The sequence below is a fragment of the Hylaeus anthracinus genome, unplaced genomic scaffold (genome assembly GCF_026225885.1).
Source record: "Hylaeus anthracinus isolate JK02 unplaced genomic scaffold, UHH_iyHylAnth1.0_haploid 11989, whole genome shotgun sequence".
Classification (NCBI taxonomy): domain Eukaryota; kingdom Metazoa; phylum Arthropoda; class Insecta; order Hymenoptera; family Colletidae; genus Hylaeus; species Hylaeus anthracinus.
This window is the reverse complement of record NW_026534337.1, coordinates 15,298,061-15,316,559: the sequence shown is the minus strand read 5'-3', so window position 1 is coordinate 15,316,559 and position 18,499 is coordinate 15,298,061. Positions and strand designations below refer to the sequence as shown.

Below are 18,499 nucleotides of genomic sequence, written 5' to 3'. Positions count from 1 at the left end.
CGAATAGATTAGGTTTTACAGTCATACCCTTGCTTTTATAAGACAGTAACGACAAAGAAGAGAAACAAACGAAACTTTGGTATTACCAAGATCGAAACAGAGAAAATCCCGAGAAAGTGGTCGAACTGGGAATGGACAATAACATGTCGTATAATAGAATTTACACGACGCCCCAGCTGTCTCTGGTAATTAAGAATCTTGAGATCGCGGACGCTGGCATTTATTTGTGCCACGGCGAAGAGGGACAGGAGGCTGAAAATAAATTCAACTACAGAATCGAACGTAATGCTTTCAGCGAATTTACGCATACTGTTAACGAGTGGGTTACGTACGATTAATCAAATCAGCGCCTTTTATAATAGCGAGTTTTAAGGAATCCAGTGTCGTACATAAAGAGCAAGGGAATATAACCGAGTGGGAGAAATATCGTGAAACCTACCTGGGACCGGTTACCATTCGATTTGCCGTAAATATCGAATCGATTTAACTTACTTTGATCCGCCGACATTCGTGAAATGTCTATCGGATGTGATTTGTATTAGGTCTCTAAAATGTCGGAATTGTCTGAAATCCGAGATGTAGGAGTGACTTTGCATGTAATTTCCGAATGGGGTCCTTGGGGCCCGTGTGAACAATGCATAAGAGGTCATGGCACTAGATCGAGTATAGGAAAATGTCGAGTAAAGCGATTTATAAACGAGGTAAGGAAGACGACACGAATTTCAAACAAGGTCTTTACTTATATTATCTACAATAATACTTATTGATTTTATTATTTGCTTTCTGTTGCAATTCGGCTAATTTGAACGCTGCTATAGACGATTGCCAGCCAGAGCGATTCTTCGATAGTCAAGTTTTTCCAAAAGGCTCCGTCATTGCCCTGCAAGTGAGGAAATTGATTAAAATCGATTAAAAATTTTGTACATTTGCAACGCTACACGTGGTATCGTTCATCGTTTCAGCTCTATTCTACTCGAAAAAGAGTTTCCTGGCGTCAGTATGGCGGTACGGTATTTACCTGACTACATCCTGAAGGAATCGTGTACAAAGTGTGTGCGGGTAAAAAAGAAGTCGTCTCGCACGTTTAGATACATCAAACGATACGTGCTCATGGAAGGAGCTTACCTTACCGTCATTTGTCCCGAGTATAATTTGATTTTTAAACGTCATTCAAGCTTAACTCGTTTCTAACTTGCTTACGTCTTTCAGGTCGAGCTTGGAAACGCAAGTGTCGTGGAAGAAGGATTCGATCACATTGGAAAAAGGCGTCCGTAGATCATTTCGCAAATTGGATACGGTTGCTCGCGTGGTAGTAGACGCGTTCGGGACGCTTTATCTGATAGGTATTAAACTTATCGAGTAGACAAGTCGCATCTCCTGATATAACGTATCAAATTTTTCTATGTCCTCGCACATGCGTGTTAGACGTTTCCCCTTACGAGGCAGGGAACTATACCTGCTCTGTCGATAACGTTAAGGTGATGCAACTGAAAGTAATCGTTGTTTCCAAAGCCAGACTATTAACTCAAGGTAAGACTTTTATTAATCGATTAACAACGGTATTTACGACAATCTCTCGTGACGCAATGTCCGCATTCTTCTGCCATTCATTTTTTCTACCGTGCAGAATTTTTGCGTCACCTGGGATACCTGGGATATATATTCCTGCTGTGCTCGCTTTGCTACTGCAGTGGACTGATTTACACCTGTAAACAGAGGCACAAGTTTCGCGTGGTCGAGTCGATCAAACAGGAAGGCGAAGAAAAAGAGGAAGTACCGTTGATCGATCAATAGCGATGATTCGAGAAAACGCTAGACGACAGACCCGCTTGGAAATATTCTGTACATGTACCAAATACAGTTTTATGTAATATAAACAATTAAAGTTAATTCACGAAACCCTTGGCACGCGCCAATTGATTTCTGAACAGTTAACCGCGCGACTGCGCACGCACGTGCTTGCAAGTGGGAAACACGTGTTCGTGCGTTTAAACAGGTAAAAACTTGAATAGTTTATAATAACGACGGTTCGAATTACAAAATAGGGAAGAATTTTTTCAATGTCAAAAGACTCCCCCACATCTGCGATAGTCTCTAGGATGCTGATGTGAAAACAGACCCGGGAATTTTAACGTAAACTGTGGTCCGCGAGTCGCGTTCAACTGATCGGGAATTGCAGTCGGTAGTCGTTAGTACGGTATCGTCTGAAAGAGACTTTAAGGCCGAGTGAAAGGAAGGTCTGGGAGGGACAAGTGCATGGCGTCGAGTCGGCTACCTGTAGTCACAGTTTAGTTCCAAAATGGCCGCGTTTGATCGTTCCTGTGCCTGCGTCGCGATCAAGATTGTTCACGAGTGAGCGAACGGATCGAAAATACGATAGAGCCGAAAAACGGGCACACGGCAAAATGAATCTTAGGACAAGGGTTGCCGCGGTACTCGCGATTCTTTGTCTGATTCCAGTTGAGAGAGCAACCGGTGAGTTTCGGGCACAGGCTGCATCTATATGTGCGCTCACACTGTGCGAGCAATGGCACACTTTCACCGCATACCGGACAGCGCATCCTTCTCGCGATCCATTGCGTTTTTCTTCTTTTTGATCACGCGGGCATATTAGGACATCCAGATTCATCTTTGACGAAACTGGAGATCTATATCGACGCGGGTGAGTCGAAACGGGGTTTAATTTATCGTTTACTCGGTTTCAGGTATCCTACGGAGATGCGTGAATTGTAGATCGAGAGGAGATTTGGGATCGTGCAAGGATCCGTTCACGATGAACTCGACGGAGATCGAAATGGAGAAAGGCGTGGATGCTGTCCCATGCGCGTCTGGATGGTGTGGCAAAATAATCGAAAGTCACGGTATAAACAACGGTAAGAATATGGTGAATCTAATGAAGGATTAGATTGATTTGATTAATTCGCATCCGCGTATATTTTGCAAAGAATACGGCACTGCCACGCAGAGGCTTTGTTTCCAACGTGGGCCCGACGACGGCGAGGAGAGGTGCGCCTACACAATGTGGAATTACAAAAAAGTGTACATGTGTCTTTGTTACGGGGATCTATGTAACGGAACGACGACACTGACCGCTTCCAACGGATTGATTCTTACGATGATTTGCTTTTTCCTTCGACGGTTAGTTTCGATATACTAGAATCTAATCGAATGTATTTATATTGTATAAAATGTTCCTTGTATCTGTACATGACGCGAAAATTTCCACGAATAGCCAGTATGTTGTAAAACATTAATTTGTTGTTAAGCCTAGGCGAGTAAAAAGTCTGTAAACTTTTATAATATATATATATATATATATGCTATATATTAACATATTTTACCTACGAAAATCACAGTGTTATGTGTTTTATATATGATAATCATAGCGAAAGCATGGCGCACGCGTTTTACGTAACAAATTTCGTTAAAGCGTTAAACGGAAACCAGAACCAACGGAATACATACATTGCAATATGTGTAAATCACACTCGGGAAAGTGTTAAACGCAGACTGTCCACGAACGACAACGGTACTTACATAGGTATATTACCGGAACATCTGTTTTGTGAGCGATTCGCGTTGAAACACATGAGAGATTGGTTCACTGGATAAGTGTTTTGACTAGTTACCTTTTCGAGACGTGTCAACTACAGCTGTGATATATCATCAGATGGAGCAATGCGATGAAAACAATATATCTTTTAATTAATTTTTAGAATTTCAAATTACAAGCGAAGTTGCATAGATGCATAAAATTCGATTTAAAATGTAATAAAATGAAATTATCGGAGCGTTGTCGATTTTTTGTCGTCACATCTTGGAGGCACGGGGAAACTTGACGCTGTCTTTTATCTTTAACAAGATGCGACGTTCATTAGCGAGATTGGAAATGATCAATACGATCGTTAATTAGTCAATGCTTTCTATAGAACGGAGAAGAAGGCCTCAAGCTCCTTAGTATATGACCATGGAGACCGTTTTGTCTTCTCTCTTCTTGATTTCTCAGGAGCGCTCTTTCGTGCGGAATGTCATCGTAAAACAGTTCACCTAAGCCATAAAGATATTTCACCGCTAACATCGCTTTTTCGCCAGTCAATAGATACGGGTCGTGATATTCTGAAACATCGACGAGCACTAAAGTAAGATTCCTCTTCAAAAATTGTTACGAAATATTACGAAGAGGTTTGTTAATTTTTACCAAGATTTCTTACCGAGTCCGTTAGAAAAATCGGGTGTCACGTGTTTTGATTCGTGGGAACTGTACCCTAGATCATTGATATCTACCGGCGGAATGAATACACCTACGGGCCACAAGGATTCCGCATTTTCTGGTTTAATATATACCGGTACGTTATTGTTCGTCGATCGTAGACGTTGCCCTGTAAAAAGTACACATCATTGAATTAACAAATATTATAAATAGAAGGCTGTGTAAGAGTCTCATCGTCGATCGGAACTGAAATTTTGTACCGAACAGCCTCGGGTTTCCTGTTGCGCTTCGTCTTCCTATAGAGACGTAGGATCTCTGGTCGATCGTTCGATCCCCTGCACGATAATTAATTTTATTCGATGATGCAACCTTTTTGAAACGATACGCAATGGAATTACATTTATGGACTAACCGTCTGTCGTAATACCGTGTTCGTAAATATGGGGAGGGGAAACAAATTTCACGTGCACCTTCGAGAGGGGCAAAGCTCTAGTTGCTGCTATCGCAACTAGGAAGACCACTGCTTTCATCTGCAATTAAAATTCCCGAATGTTTAACCGCGTGCCACGAATCGTTTCCGAGAAACCCGTCGCAGAGTTCACCGAAAATCGTTACCGAGAATTAAGTATAACACGTTTACGGTTTTTATCACGATACTACATCGCGCAGCATTTATACAATCCGAGGGGTCGCTTACCGTTCGAACCATAGAAAATGTCTTTAACAGTTTTAATATATTATAGAACTGGGCTAAGGTACAATAGAATTTCTACGCTTTGTCTGGCCCGATGATCGGGTGAAACGTAAACGTTGAAGTTGAACAATATCGCGTTGCTGTTTCGCCAGTGAAGAAACTCATTCCTTACCTGATACCTGAGTATCATATAACGATAGTCGTTAAATCAACTTATTCTAGTCAAAATTCCGATTCTGCGGGACACTCGGTCCCATTCACAGGTGCGTCGATTGCTATACGATTATTGTACTGCTCGAGTTTCAACCTGCCTCGTTTACACACTCGCCGAACGACCCCGAACCCGAATGTGTAAACGGGTAGCTGTGGCCAAGCGCCGCTTACCCCAAAATATTTGGGCCTTTTTACCTGATGGAATAGTACCTACTCGTCACAAACCGCCTTTCACGATTATTATTTGGTGGCGGTACTATGTCGATAAATACCTTCAATCCTTCCTCCGTGTACACCTGCAATCAACGTTCTAGACTACCACATTCTGTGGCAAAAACTAGTTCATTTACAGTTGCAATTTGATTATGTTCGACTATGAGAGTATTTCGCGCGAATAGACACGCGCGATTCTATCTACAAGAGATCTTAGATCTTTAGATGCATAGATCGGGTGTTAACAGAACGTGTAGGGCGTCAAGCCGATGTCCACTGAAACGAACAATTACCCGTCGACACGGATGTGCTTCGCACATTGCACAAGTTTAAAAGTGAAGCTGAAAGCGAACCTGGAAGCAATATCCTCGCATACGTACGTTAGTATGCGTGTGTGCATGCGCGCATGTTTGTACAGTTATACGCAATAGATGACTGTGAATTGGTTCGCTCATACAGGACTCGCAGCGGCGCATCTTGCCGGGGATTACATAGATATCTATTCATGATTTCGCCACTCCGTTGTACAGTCGAACGCGAACGTTCGTAGAAAGTAAACGTCCAAATGCAGCTCATATTTTAGGTGAAATCCCAGTCCCCTGCTACCTATTAGGCACATCCAAATACCTTTCGATTTACTGGAACAACGCACTACAACGTTTTACAATTATTCGACGGGCTGTTTTGAACTACAAAGAAACATAGATACGCGAAAAACGAGCGTTATTTATCACGAGTTGACATTGACGTTAGTTTGTGTTTTAAGTAAACGCTTGAAAACTTCATTTATTCTAATTCGATGTAGATACAGTAACCCCGTTTTAAATTTACCTTGAAAATGTTGTCGACTCACAACAGGTATCGACTTCTACGGAATGCTACCGGTTACGGATCAGTCAGTTTATAATAAAATAGTAAACGAACGAGAAACGTATCGCGTGTGTGCTTTCCCGGGCTATGCTGATCTAATACGTAACGATATCGCGTTTGAAACCGGATCGTACATTTTCATCACCTTCACATAGAAGGAGCGCACTTGGGCTTGACAGAGCGTTATTGTACCCACGATAGCAACGGTTAAAGGCATTCGTGTGTTCGACGGTGCGTGTCAAACCACCCTTTCGCCTTCCTTTCCGCTCACCTTCACTCGCGAGTAGCAGTGGCTCCTGTGAATTCTGTCTTTATTGTGTGGCAGCGAAACGATATGCAACACCCAACAACGTGACGCAACATTTTTTCAATGCCAACGTAAAAACTTTCAATTTTCAAGCGGATACCGTTTCGTCAAAACATGCTTCTATTAAAAATAGCAAAGTTTCTGTGACACGTTCCCAAGTGTTTCTTTGACACGCGGCTTTGTCGATCGTATCGAAGACTCGATGAGACAAAAATGCGATACCAGAAATCGTTAATTTTAGTCGTACTTCACAACAGGAACTATATTATCATTTTCAGATAAGAGTTAAATATACTTTTTCGAAAGCACTTGTTACCTAGACAAACGAAGATTAAAAGTTCCAAGTGTATTGCGCATGAAATGATTGTAACGTCATCGAGTCAGGAAAGGGAAACCGATCGACGATCATCGTGAAAATCTATGTTACACATAAATCGATGTTACGTCTGTTATGGAAAGATTGTCGGCGTTTAGTTACGTCAACGAGTAACGTTTGTAGCAATTAACCCAGTCAAGGATCGTAACCGATTAAGTGTATGATGGAACCGTACGCGTACATACGCAAACTGCGATACACGATGTAAACAAGAGGACTTTACTTCGCTATACGAAAGAAGACACGTACACTTAACCACTGGTGAATTTTCATTTATTTTCGGTCGTAACGATCAAGATCTCGGTCAACGATTAATATAATCGCGTACCGCGGACACTGCATAGATCTCTGTGTATGTATACATATACCGAAAGATATCTTGATATATATTTAACGATAAAGATCGTGCCACCCACCATTGTCATCGAAGATTCACCGTCAGCATTCGCGAAATTTGAACCACTGGCTCTAAGTTTATGTACGTGCTTTCGTCACTGATACACGGTCGTGTTGAAACGAACTTCCGGAGATACGGATCCTCGAAGGAACTCGTGTAGCGTCTTCTGAAAGCGACCAGAAACTGTTCCAGTTTAAATGTCTTGGGAGAATGTCCCGCGTGGGTCCCAGCATCCCCCTTCTTGTTATGTACCCCACCTGTGGAGACCAAGTTACGAAGGTTCGGGACACGGTAGAACTTTCATTTCGGTGAGCACGATGCAACTAGGTTTTACGCAACTTTGAATTCCCCGCGCGCGAGCCGACCACTCACGACGTTCGAACGTACGCCGGGATACGAAGGATAATTGGCGGGATACAGAAAACATTTGGCGGGAAGTCGACGTTCTTATTGGCGGCGCCACATTTGAAGGTTGCGTAGTTTTATTGTAGATACATAACATTTCACAAATTTTTTGTGAAAAGTGATATCGTCGTAAATCACAGGTTGCTATACAAAATAATTTATTATTATCTACATGTTATGGCATTACTTGTGGAATCATATTTATCATCGGTTATTCTACGAGCAAGTACCATGCATAAATTATATCTAGTTTGCGCTAGATCACGCGTTACTCCGAAATATTCGTTACAAATCACTGCAATATATATGTAATATATATAAAATTCATGCTCTTCCCAAACGTTAATTCTTTTGTATCTAGTTTGCTTGGGGATACAACAGTTTTGTTGCAGCGTATGCCATTCTAACAGTCTATAATTTTATAAATCTATTGCAGTATAAAACTTATTCCAAACTTGTAACGTTAATGTTTTGAAGTTAGTTGTATCTACAATTATCTAGTATTGTCGTTTTTACAGAATTGAGAATTCTGGGTGAATTCTCACGATTTAAAATATCCATTCCGTTGTGTATACTACTGCCAGCATCTTTACAGTTTTATTTCACGATACAATTATTAGTCAGCGATAAAATACTGATCTGGTCTTTGCCGGTGAGCGATAAAATCTCTTGCAAACATAACGACAGAGATGTACTATAATTATTAGTCTGCACATTTTGTGCATTTATGGTGTATCGCAATATGAAAATCACGTACGAAACCTATACAGAATTCATTTTATAAAACAATGTAGCTATATTAATATTTTATTTTATACAAATATATGGAATATGTATACGTTTAACATGTTTTTCATATTTGTGAATGCCATAAATGCATAAAATCCACGGTCTAATGATTACACATAAATTATATAATTAAAAATAGATAAAAACGTATAAATCGCGCGTTTGTAAGTAGTCACGGATCAACAGATTCAACGCAAATTTCTTTCCATAATAAACGATTATTAAAAAGTTTTAATAAATTATATCATGGCAGAGTACCATGTACAATCAAGTTATTTCAAGATTATGGTCACTATGTGTCGCATTTTTTCCTAGAACGCGCCTAACGTACCGTTAAAAGATCCTCTTGATGAGGAGAAGAACAATCTTGATTTCCTCTCTTACGTTCTGCTTCACGAAACACTCGTTCTCTTAATTAATCCTCCTCTTCGTTCGCTTTTTTTTTTTCTCCGCGACACGTTTGTCTCCGACGGCATTGAACGTCCTTTAAATTCATGTGCTATATCTTCGTAAGAAACATCGACGCGCAGTTCGATAGCTGCACTTGTTTTTTCGCATCATTCACGACCATATTCTTCGTGAATGGTTCTTAGGAACCAGAACGCCACCGCCAAGAATAAAGTTCCCGTAAGGTCGCCCAAAGCTGTCAGGTACGGTATAGCTGAATTATCCGGGTCAATCTTGTGCCGCCACATAGCGTGAATAATTATATGCGCCACGTAAAGCAGTAACATGACCTACGAAAGATAAATTGTTTATTATTATTTTTTTCTCCTGCGACGGGCTTCGAACCTTTCACTTTTGCCCGCAAGAGCGCGAATCGGTTTGTTTTACTCACTTGCAAAACGGCCACCACGAGGTAAGAGACCGCGAAATATGCTTGTATCGTGGATTCTCTGTGTTTGATGTAATCCGCGATAAAGATGAAGACCAATTCGCCGACTATCGCCATGGAAATGAGTATTCTGGCAGTTTTCGCGTACGGCGCTGGTGAACGAAAGCGAACGCGATTAGGCAATCGTAGAAGTGCGAAAAATATGTAACAGCAACATTAGTTATTCTTGCGCCACGTGCGCCACTTACAGCCTTTGAAGAGAGCCTTCCACGGGCTAACCCACATTTTCGAAGACGGAGGTAAAATTCCCATAATCGATGTCTGATGTAACGTAGTGGAGATCCGAGATGCTTGTACGGAGACTAAATTACCACCAATTCCGTTTATGATAGGTTGAAAGATCACGAATCCATTGAAATGAACAACGTAGTCGAGAATTAAACCGCCGAATCTAAATGGATGTGAAAATATTGCGTTATTTATGTTACGTAGAATTGATTATTTGCGATTGTCTCGAGATACGTGTAATTACTAACGTCGATCGAGAATGGAATTCCACGTTATGTAATCAGTTGATCGTACTAACCCGCTAATAAATAGAGCAGACAAGACAGGAACCCATCCGGACGTTAAAACGTTTCTGGTGTATTCGTTGTTCAGGACGACGTAGATCCAAAATGGCAGTACCAACAAGTAACAGCCAAGTATTACGTACAGAACCCACATTTGCGTTTCTAATCTCTCGAACAACGAAGACGCGATCGCCGATAGTACGCTAAGCGATACCACGTCACCGACGGACGCTGCCAAAGGTGTCGCCAAATTGTCAGGGTTCATTTTGCATCGATACGATAGCATAATGACGGCGATCATTACGAAATCTGTTGGAATGAACGTTAATGATGGAAACGACCGATAGAAAAATGTTTAATGGGGAAATCTGCGTAATAAAATAGAAACGTTGACGTCCAACAGCTATTTACCTAGGATAAAGCAAGAACTGGTGGCGGTGGATACGCTGGATGCGGCCAATAAAAGACAGTGTTTCCACTCGAAAGTATACGCGGAGCCTTCTGCTATAGCGTCGACCACAACTGCGAAAATCGACACCAAAATAGACGCGACGATAGCTTGTATTTGTACTAGCGCGATGTTACCGATAATCATTTTCGCTATTTCTCGAAATTCGTGCATGTTCCCCAAGTTCACTTGGGTACACAAGCGGGAGGCCAAGCACATGTCGAGATTGCCTTTTAATCCTAACAAAGAGGGCACCAGAATTAATAATTGAGAAACGGTGGTGAACACTGTCCAGTCCTAAAACAAAGACGACGGATTTAATTAAACGGGGGACCGAGGCGGGGGGCTACGGTTAGCGATTCCCTCGGCCGGGCGTTCTTACAAATGGAATGCGACCAGGAACGTAAATTGCATTCCAAGAATTTCCACATTAGTGGAAACGGATAAAATCTTGGATCGCGAGTATTTGTACCGATGGTAGGGAGAGGGGAGGAGGGGAGGCATTTATGTAAAAGATCCTCGAGATTATGACGGTGTTGCTTTGGGACCGAGTCGTAACGTCATTTCCACGACAGATAAAATGCACAGACGCGATAAATAAGAAAAGACGCTGCCACGCGTTCAATATTATCTTCAGACAATAAGAACGAAGTGCCCGTTCGATAAGACCGCGGAGCGTTCTAGGGAAAAATACCTGATTTACGATCGGGACTGGGAATTTTTACATTTTAAGATGCCAATAAGGATAATACAACGATCCATTACGCGCGCTGCTAACGTCGGAGAACGTACCTTGACCTCGTCGAGAACCAGACCCGCTCCGATGGTGCCTATCCCGGCGACGAAAAATGGCACAGCGACTTGTAGGGTTGTCTGATACCATCTCTCGTTCGCGTGGGTGTTGTTGCCAAATCCAGCCGGGTGATTATGAAAATCCGGATCAGGATCTGAATTTGCGATGGAAGAGATCGTCACTAAGGAACTTCCACTTGAAAGCGATCCACCACCAAGCTTGGGCAGTGACATGTCCGCTTTGTTCTTTTGGCCGTTAGGGGTTTTCAAACCCGCTATCGACAAACCAACACATCTCACATCGCGCAGTACGATGTTTCAAAGATATTTAACTAACATCTACCGGACCGGTAAGCACGGATCGCCGAGCAAACCGTCAATTGTCACACCGATCGCGATATTTGTCGGAACTCGACGATTTCGATCGATTCCATCGTCAGCCCATTCTCTACCGTACACGTACGTATACTACCGTAATTGGCAACGACGCGACACGTAAACAACAGCGTCTTATATTCGACGATACTCGATGCGTCCCTACGCTTTTGGTACTGCCGCGATGATTTCTCCGTTCGGAGAACTAAATGGAAATTAACGAACAAGGTTATCGCGTTAGACTGATTATTGTTATTTACGTATTGTAATACGCCACGATATTTCATTCCTGTATCTTGCTCCCCACGAGTTGCTCGAGTAGTTTCATCGGTACCCTTTATCGATACACGACGTGATTAATTAACGGATTGAATTTTCGCTACTATCAATTCGTCGCTGTTCGTAAACCGGTTTCTCTTCCCTCGAAAGTTTTCGCAGACATTCCCATTGAATAGAATCGGTTGTGAAACAAAAGAATGCATTCCGTTATCATCGTCGTGACAATAAGCGAAACAATTTACTGTTTCGCGATCAACTCTAACGAAGAGAACAAATGCTGCAAAAGTCGTATGGTTGTCGATCTCGAAACGTTGCGCATCGAATTTCAATCGCGAAATGAAAAACGAACGATCTCGACGCGGAGGCGATGATGATTTCGCACAGTGGTTGCTTACCTGCCACTTTTTTCACAATGTCCGGTTCCGCTTTAATGTCCGCCAAAGCGTGCAGTTTCTCGTCGCCTGCCTTCTCCATGCAGTCGAAATCCAACGCATAGTTATCCTTGCCGTTCCACGCGTTACCTCGCGATATGGTGAACGCGTGATCCTTAACTCTCGTGTCGTTTGGCATGTTTGGTAATTGCTCATGATCCGCACGGTTGTTTAACTTTATAGTATTTACGGCCAAAAACGTCGATTCAGTCGACGAGTCCGGAAAAACGACCATACCTGTAATATCGTTGGATGATTTGTACTGATCCTCTACTCGCGAGGACGATGCCACCGAGACAATTCATTGTACTCCGCAAACGCTATTCGCTCGTTTGCGAACGTATCGATCGCGAATACGCAACTTCCCGAAGGTCAGCTTTCAGCTGGCGATAAATCTAACTCTCGACTCGGGAAGAAGTTTTTTCAATTAAATTTCTCGTCACGTACCGGGTTCGGTGCTGGCGTACGATCTTGAAGTAGTGTCCCCGTCGAAATTGGCCGTGTACAGGATCGACTTGTGATAATTTCACGTCGGATCTGCCTATTTCGGTCAGTCTCGATCTGCTCCGATGATCGACAAGAAAAACAAAATTATCAATAAAAACTTATTTCCAAAATCTAAAAACGATACCGAAATATTACACTCGAAATCCTGGGAAATCGACGATCGGTACCGATAGATGAGTTAAATTTATATAATGGATAATTCACAGCTCGCTAGCCCCGTTTAGCTACTATTTTAATGTCGTTGCTCTTGGTCTAGACGTTTTGATAGCGCGCGAAACATTATATACGAGATCAGCATAGTATCGTTAACGACACGAGGAACTTGGTTCTTGTATTACTTCTAATCTGATCCCACGTGTCGGTGGGCTTAAATTACACGCGTGCAAAACGCTGAAAACGGCCGTGCACGTGGATTCAGACGGGAATCCACTTATTGTTAGAGGGCAATATTTTCCGCGGCCCCGCGAATCGCGTCGTTATCGAATCTACCGTTAACGAGACCTCGGGATTTCGTCAATTTGTTTTCATTTTATGCGCTTGTTTGCTTGTTTACGCGGTTACTCGGAAGCGCTGAGAAGAAACCCCACTCGTTTCTTTAACCACATAAATCTGTCGTTAATTACCTTAAACCGTGAGTTTTTTGCGCGATCAATGACGACAACAACGTCGATAAAGATCACATTTCTTAAGCGTTGATCCGTCGCGCGCTTATACATTCGCTTAAATTCCTCGATCGCGACTACTTTTGAAATTCCCTGCCGTGTCGTTACACCCGTCGCGTGTCCAATTGACGGTTTTCTTTTCGCGTGTACACGCAACACAGGAAAAAAATATCGTGTCCTTCGAGTACCGTCGCATTGTCGTACAACCGAACGATATCGATGAATACCTATCACCTAATTGGTCGCGCAGAGAATAACAACGAGAAACAATAATCGACGACAATATGAAAATGAAAATAAAAATAAAATGCCTTCGTGATATTCTGATATGTACTTACCTAGTAACGATGTATCGAGGAATTCGCGCCAGCGTGTCGACGTTTCCTAGTAAAACGTTTATTGTTCCTTGATGTTCGATTGACCCTGCCACTTCTGACTCGAGCTGCTTCGATGTTCTCGAATGATCGCGCGATATCCGACAAAAATCCTTCCGTTGCTTGGAAGTGGCCGGTTTGGGATGAAAGTTTGATCTAGCCGGCTCGAGGCGGGACAGCCTGATGGACGGTGGGCGATCAAGATCCAGCGCAGCGTCGCGAAATGATACGTAAGGTAAGGTGGGTAACGCGAACCGTGAAAAGGAAGCTTCGTCTCTGGTAAATGCACCACCGCGGACCGAACCGTTTGCCTCACTCGGTTGTGGTTGACTGATAAAAGAAGCCTCGGTTCGGTTCGTCTGTCGGTGCTTAATCCGCTCATGTGCATAGACGCGACGTGCTGCTTCGATGCCCGGACGTACGCACGTGCGCTATCTTCTTCAACGATAGTGGGAGAACTTATCGCGAATAGATTGTAGATCGTAGATCGCTAATTGATTTGCGACGTCGAATCTCCGTTCAGACTTGAATCTATTCTGTCCGTGCTATTTACAAGTCCCATCCTCCCTCTACCTCGTCGCGTTTCGATTAAATGACGTAGCCCCTTACGTCTGAGCCTCAAGTATTTAGCTCGTTTCGATGATAACTCGAACGAAATCAGTCCAAGCACTCGATAACGGAACAAATCATAGATAAAATCGTCGTTCATTCACTTGTATCGGTACAGCGACTCGTACGTAACCTTTATTCCTTCGAGTCGCGGTAATCGTGTTTTATTTATCGTCGAACACCTAAGCGTACGTTGTTGTCTTTACCGTTGTAAATTCGTATAATTATTTTTTACTCCGTGCATGCAACGCACAGACTCATCCAAGGCAAGTGACTCAACAGCAGAAAAGAAACGTGTACGTACATGTATCGCTGCGAGGACTTCTATTGTCATTTCGATTTTAGTTTTTATCCAGTAATTTCGAATCGAAATATTACTTTCCCGATCGAACCATCACACGGTCTGCAACGTGTGTTCAGTTCCTTTAATATCAAGATGACTCGACGAGGATTGAGTTACGTGCAAGTAAACCTATTCGTCTTTGAAGACATTCCAAAATAATTGGCATTCTGCGCTTGCAGTCGCGAATTGATTGGGATTTACCTTTCAGTCTCCATATTTTTTCCTCGATTATATCACGGACGGGGAAACACTAATTTCCGATATGCGTAGTCGGTTTACCAGGACCGATGAGGATTCCGCGAATAGCAATAGTGTCGAGTCAGCAATACTCGCGTAACAATGGAACAATTTAACTTATCAGACATTATTAACAGTAATTATGTTAAGGCGATTGCACAGCAAAATGAGTCTAGTGAAATTACGCGAGCACGATAGGGATCGACGTCGAATTTAAGCAAATAGCACTCGGTCTGAGAAAATGGAAAACGAAACACTTAAAACGATATCGGTTCGCGGCATCGAGGATGTCATTGTCGGTGACTCTTGTTCCTTCGCGCGACGAGTAAGCTTGTACGTTCGGAACGGAGTGTGTCATCTCCAAAGATTTCATCCGGTGCAAGATCCGTCTATTGCTGATTCCAACCGGTCACCGGATAATATTTATTCTTTTCGACATCATTTGTCATCGTGTCACTCGATTTTATCAGACAATGGATAGCACCGGTCGATTCACTCGGAGCTTGCTTATTGTCTGTCGATCTAAAAAGTCGAAAATACAATAACCATTTTACCGTTATGCACGCCGAGCATTCCGAGACGTGATCGATAGTTAAATTGCACCGGATGCATACTTCGTTAGACGCTAACTTCGTTTCGGGCATGCATACTCGAACGTGTTTCCAGATAATCAGATATCCATTGCGCTTGAGTGGATATCCGCACTGACGGCAATACTAATTTCACGAGAACTTCGGCTGAGCAACAACACCGAGTAGGTATAAGTCAAGTACGCGTTCTAATATTTACGTTTAAACTGCCCATGTTTAATTTCATCTTGTGTGAAAGGGGTGATATCGGAGCGATAAACAGATTTAAACGTCATATCTGCGCTGGATGATTTGCTAGATAAACGTTAAACTTTATTTTCAAATTGCATGCCGTCCGATTTAATCGTCGACTGATAAAAGTACGAGGTTACTGCTTCGATGTTTGATAGAAACGGCTTACGTTAAAATTTGTAATTCACCAAGTTGTACTTACCGGTCACAGTTTCGAATTACAGATTTTTTATTTTATTTTAACCATCTCTATCGTTCATAAAAACATTACGCGAAAAGGTGCCAGGTTAACAATAGCCGACCATTATCGATAACGATCCCGATGATATTCTTCTCTTTGTTAGCGAGTAATCAGTTCAGTTTTCATGCTAATCTGAATACTACAATATAAACAAAGTTTATAGCGGCTATATTACTGGCAGTAAAACGCGCGAATCTGTTCTGCGATTTCTCTGGAGTAATCAGCACTATAAAACGCGTCACGCACCGCATCTTTGACCGTGATTTCCCACAAACTTATCGGGTTTGTTCTCTGCGACGATGTAAACCACATTTCTCTTGAAGCTCCAATCCTCTTTATTTCGCAACTAGTGTACTACTATGACAAGTTTGTTAAAAAAAAAGAAAACGTGGTATTGTTAACTCGCGGTGATTGATGAACTTTTTCTTTCTATTACAGTCAAGTGTCCGATAGGAGGAGATAATAAGTTACGAATAAAGATCAAATGGAATCGAGTAAGAAATAGAATTTTTTAAGCGGTACATCCTTCCGCGAGTAATGACGCGCAATTTTCCGTAATCCTGTATGCTCCTCGCATTAATTTTCACCGCGTGTGACATTGAATGTGTTATCATCTTGGATGCAACTTAAGTGGCTAAATAATTGCTTTAAATCGAGGCAAGCCCGGTGATGTGTACTTTTTCGAGGCGACGAAGAAATAAAGATTCATGAGCTGATTACAATTCCAGAAGAAGGATTCTCTAATATATTCCTATTGTCTTGTGGCGTATTTTTTTGTTACAAGGAAAACGTAAACCAATTCGTTTTCGTTTGGGATTTTCCAATCTGTCCGATACGATTTATTTCCTGTTTACCGATTCTACGAGCATATTTGTATATTCGCGTATAATAGTTTCTTCGTCCGCCTTTTTCCAGATAAGAAGAATCAAATTTTAATAGCCTTTTTTTTTTTTTAAGAATTTCGCAACTGTTTGACATACTTAAGGTTGACGTCAAATCGTTGTGGCGACCGACGATAACGCAAAGTTGATGCTGTTAGGGATTTTGCGATTAGTAACTATAGATGAGAACATTACATACCGATGCGTTATCGAATCGAAATCGTGAGTGGGCTGCCGATCATAACAGGTACGAGGCGAGAGATTTCGATGTCCGATCGTATATTTTCATTAGCGATTATCTCGTTGACCTTGTTACACTCGTAGTTTTATCGGAATCTTTATCGATTCACTTTCGATTGGAATTTAATTTGTTTGATACTACCGAGACGGTACAATATTATCATTTGGGTTAAGTAATGTATTATAATAATATGAATCGATCGATAATATTACAATAATGGTTAATCGTGTTTCTTCTAATCGTTTCTTTTTTTATCGTGTAACATACTTTTTTTTCAGACGTACGAAATCGACATTCGACAGAACATCATTGTAATAGTCCAATAGGTACGATGACGTGAGTAATTTAAGATCGTAATCTTCGTATGTGCCGGTAGCTTCACTCGTTTAGATAGGGAATCGCAGGAGAGGGAATGAAAATGAAACGACAGTGTTAATCGTTATTAGACTATATTATTGGACGTGTCCAACTATTCTTGACTAACAAATAATATTTATCGACAAACAACGAATCTCTATGAACTTACATTGTAATTTTGATTTTTGAATATTTTGATTCTAGATTATCGCTCTTTCGGCGCTTTGTACCCTCGAACAGTGTCAGAACATTGCTAACAATTGTTTCGAAACAATATCAAACATAGTTTCAAGTTACGATAAACGCTAATACATGAGATCGTATGCGCGATGTCCAATGGGTTCCTGAATCTTTCGAAACGTATTTTCCGTTTAGTGGCAAACATTTTTATCGGTGCGAACGTACGTTAGGTTTCCGCGAGACATCGTGTATCTAACTTGTATACAAGAATTTCTTTGAAAATGTTATCTATTCATTTTATGTACATTTGCATGAGAACCGAAAAATGTATGCATTCTCTTGATTTCTCGTATACAAACCGGATAAAACAGACTCGCCGAAAATTGTTTCCTTCCGTCGTTAAAATAAAGTATATCGTGTTAATTTCAGTTTCTTCCATATACTCACGGATTCACAGATACAAATATTCCATGATCTTCGATCTTAATTAAATCGCGTTAAACGTCTCGTATAATTACATTGGTCTATTTCGTTCTCGAAAAAATAGAAACGAAAACTTTATAGAGCAAGGCATAAATATTAGAACCTCTATCGCGTAAATACTTATAAATATACGTATTTAGATGAAAGCATTATATTAGGAACATTTGGTTTGCTGTAGTCTAACGTTACGTTACAACTAGCGTTACGCTTAAAATTATGCATCTTCTTTGGTAGTAAACGATCGATACCTCTTTCCTCGGAAAAGGACTTTGTTGTGTACAAAAACTATCCCTCTATATTTCGAAAAAGTCTCGTAGTACCGTCGATTCGAAGAAGATCGACGTTTGCATTGTAAAA

The 18,499-nt window shown here is 41.6% G+C and overlaps 4 protein-coding genes and 1 long non-coding RNA gene across 15 annotated transcripts; 2 read left to right on the top strand and 3 right to left on the bottom strand.

Moving 5' to 3' along the window:
- Nucleotides 1–50: 50 nt before the first annotated feature.
- On the top strand, nt 51–1,794 carry LOC128887534 (uncharacterized). The gene is made up of 8 exons (XM_054143544.1): nt 51–282; nt 363–466; nt 543–701; nt 819–886; nt 963–1,145; nt 1,210–1,343; nt 1,426–1,530; nt 1,628–1,794. Exons 1-8 carry the CDS (start codon nt 132–134, stop codon nt 1,792–1,794), a joined length of 1,071 nt encoding a protein of 356 aa, XP_053999519.1. The 5' UTR covers nt 51–131.
- On the bottom strand, nt 742–1,917 carry LOC128887538 (uncharacterized). The gene is made up of 3 exons (XR_008460056.1): nt 1,778–1,917; nt 1,019–1,706; nt 742–880 (listed from the first exon to the last, which is right to left on the bottom strand). It is a non-coding gene; the product is annotated as an uncharacterized LOC128887538 (long non-coding RNA).
- A 340-nt stretch (nt 1,918–2,257) lies between these two features.
- Nucleotides 2,258–3,319, top strand: LOC128887527 (uncharacterized). Its single transcript, XM_054143536.1, has 3 exons — nt 2,258–2,475; nt 2,706–2,873; nt 2,946–3,319. Exons 1-3 carry the CDS (start codon nt 2,406–2,408, stop codon nt 3,155–3,157), a joined length of 450 nt encoding a protein of 149 aa, XP_053999511.1. The 5' UTR covers nt 2,258–2,405; the 3' UTR covers nt 3,158–3,319.
- Nucleotides 3,320–3,523: 204 nt separating this feature from the next.
- Nucleotides 3,524–7,624, bottom strand: LOC128887522 (uncharacterized). Of its 9 annotated transcripts, none has more exons than XM_054143521.1 (6): nt 7,538–7,598; nt 7,300–7,446; nt 4,623–4,740; nt 4,471–4,545; nt 4,212–4,379; nt 3,524–4,116 (listed from the first exon to the last, which is right to left on the bottom strand). In XM_054143521.1, the coding sequence occupies exons 2-6, from the start codon at nt 7,306–7,308 to the stop codon at nt 3,914–3,916; spliced, it is 573 nt and encodes a 190-aa protein (XP_053999496.1). In that variant the 5' UTR covers nt 7,309–7,446; nt 7,538–7,598; the 3' UTR covers nt 3,524–3,913. The 9 variants fall into 9 exon arrangements, with proteins under 9 accessions (XP_053999496.1, XP_053999497.1, XP_053999495.1 ...); XM_054143522.1 differs by having other exon boundaries at nt 7,300–7,443; nt 7,538–7,553; XM_054143520.1 differs by having other exon boundaries at nt 7,300–7,624.
- Nucleotides 7,625–7,718: 94 nt separating this feature from the next.
- On the bottom strand, nt 7,719–14,329 carry LOC128887482 (solute carrier family 41 member 1-like). Of its 3 annotated transcripts, none has more exons than XM_054143439.1 (9): nt 13,714–14,329; nt 12,654–12,767; nt 12,171–12,443; nt 11,122–11,396; nt 10,293–10,626; nt 9,896–10,190; nt 9,558–9,760; nt 9,313–9,461; nt 7,719–9,211 (listed from the first exon to the last, which is right to left on the bottom strand). In XM_054143439.1, exons 3-9 carry the CDS (start codon nt 12,439–12,441, stop codon nt 9,032–9,034), a joined length of 1,707 nt encoding a protein of 568 aa, XP_053999414.1. In that variant the 5' UTR covers nt 12,442–12,443; nt 12,654–12,767; nt 13,714–14,329; the 3' UTR covers nt 7,719–9,031. The 3 variants fall into 3 exon arrangements, with proteins under 3 accessions (XP_053999414.1, XP_053999416.1, XP_053999415.1); XM_054143441.1 differs by having other exon boundaries at nt 11,122–11,276; nt 13,714–14,317; XM_054143440.1 differs by lacking the exon at nt 13,714–14,329 and adding an exon at nt 13,337–13,521.
- Nucleotides 14,330–18,499: the final 4,170 nt, after the last annotated feature.

Excerpts from the sequence above, each read along its gene's own strand:
- LOC128887534 (XM_054143544.1), top strand. The coding sequence starts at position 132 with ATGGACAATAACATGTCGTATAATAGAATTTACACGACGCCCCAGCTG. Across the intron at positions 467-542 it reads CGGTTACCATTCGATTTGCC|GTCTCTAAAATGTCGGAATT; the intron begins GTAAATATCGAA and ends GATTTGTATTAG. Across the intron at positions 1,146-1,209 it reads CTTACCGTCATTTGTCCCGA|GTCGAGCTTGGAAACGCAAG; the intron begins GTATAATTTGAT and ends TACGTCTTTCAG.
- LOC128887527 (XM_054143536.1), top strand. The coding sequence starts at position 2,406 with ATGAATCTTAGGACAAGGGTTGCCGCGGTACTCGCGATTCTTTGTCTG. Across the intron at positions 2,476-2,705 it reads TCCAGTTGAGAGAGCAACCG|GTATCCTACGGAGATGCGTG; the intron begins GTGAGTTTCGGG and ends ACTCGGTTTCAG. Across the intron at positions 2,874-2,945 it reads AAGTCACGGTATAAACAACG|AATACGGCACTGCCACGCAG; the intron begins GTAAGAATATGG and ends TATTTTGCAAAG.
- LOC128887522 (XM_054143517.1), bottom strand. The coding sequence starts at position 5,806 with ATGCGCCGCTGCGAGTCCTGTATGAGCGAACCAATTCACAGTCATCTA. Across the intron at positions 4,546-4,622 it reads ACACGGTATTACGACAGACG|GGGATCGAACGATCGACCAG; the intron begins GTTAGTCCATAA and ends ATTATCGTGCAG. Across the intron at positions 4,117-4,211 it reads CGATTTTTCTAACGGACTCG|AATATCACGACCCGTATCTA; the intron begins GTAAGAAATCTT and ends TCGATGTTTCAG.
- LOC128887482 (XM_054143439.1), bottom strand. The coding sequence starts at position 12,441 with ATGGTCGTTTTTCCGGACTCGTCGACTGAATCGACGTTTTTGGCCGTA. Across the intron at positions 11,397-12,170 it reads CATTGTGAAAAAAGTGGCAG|CGGGTTTGAAAACCCCTAAC; the intron begins GTAAGCAACCAC and ends GTTTGTCGATAG. Across the intron at positions 9,212-9,312 it reads TCGTGGTGGCCGTTTTGCAA|GTCATGTTACTGCTTTACGT; the intron begins GTGAGTAAAACA and ends TATCTTTCGTAG.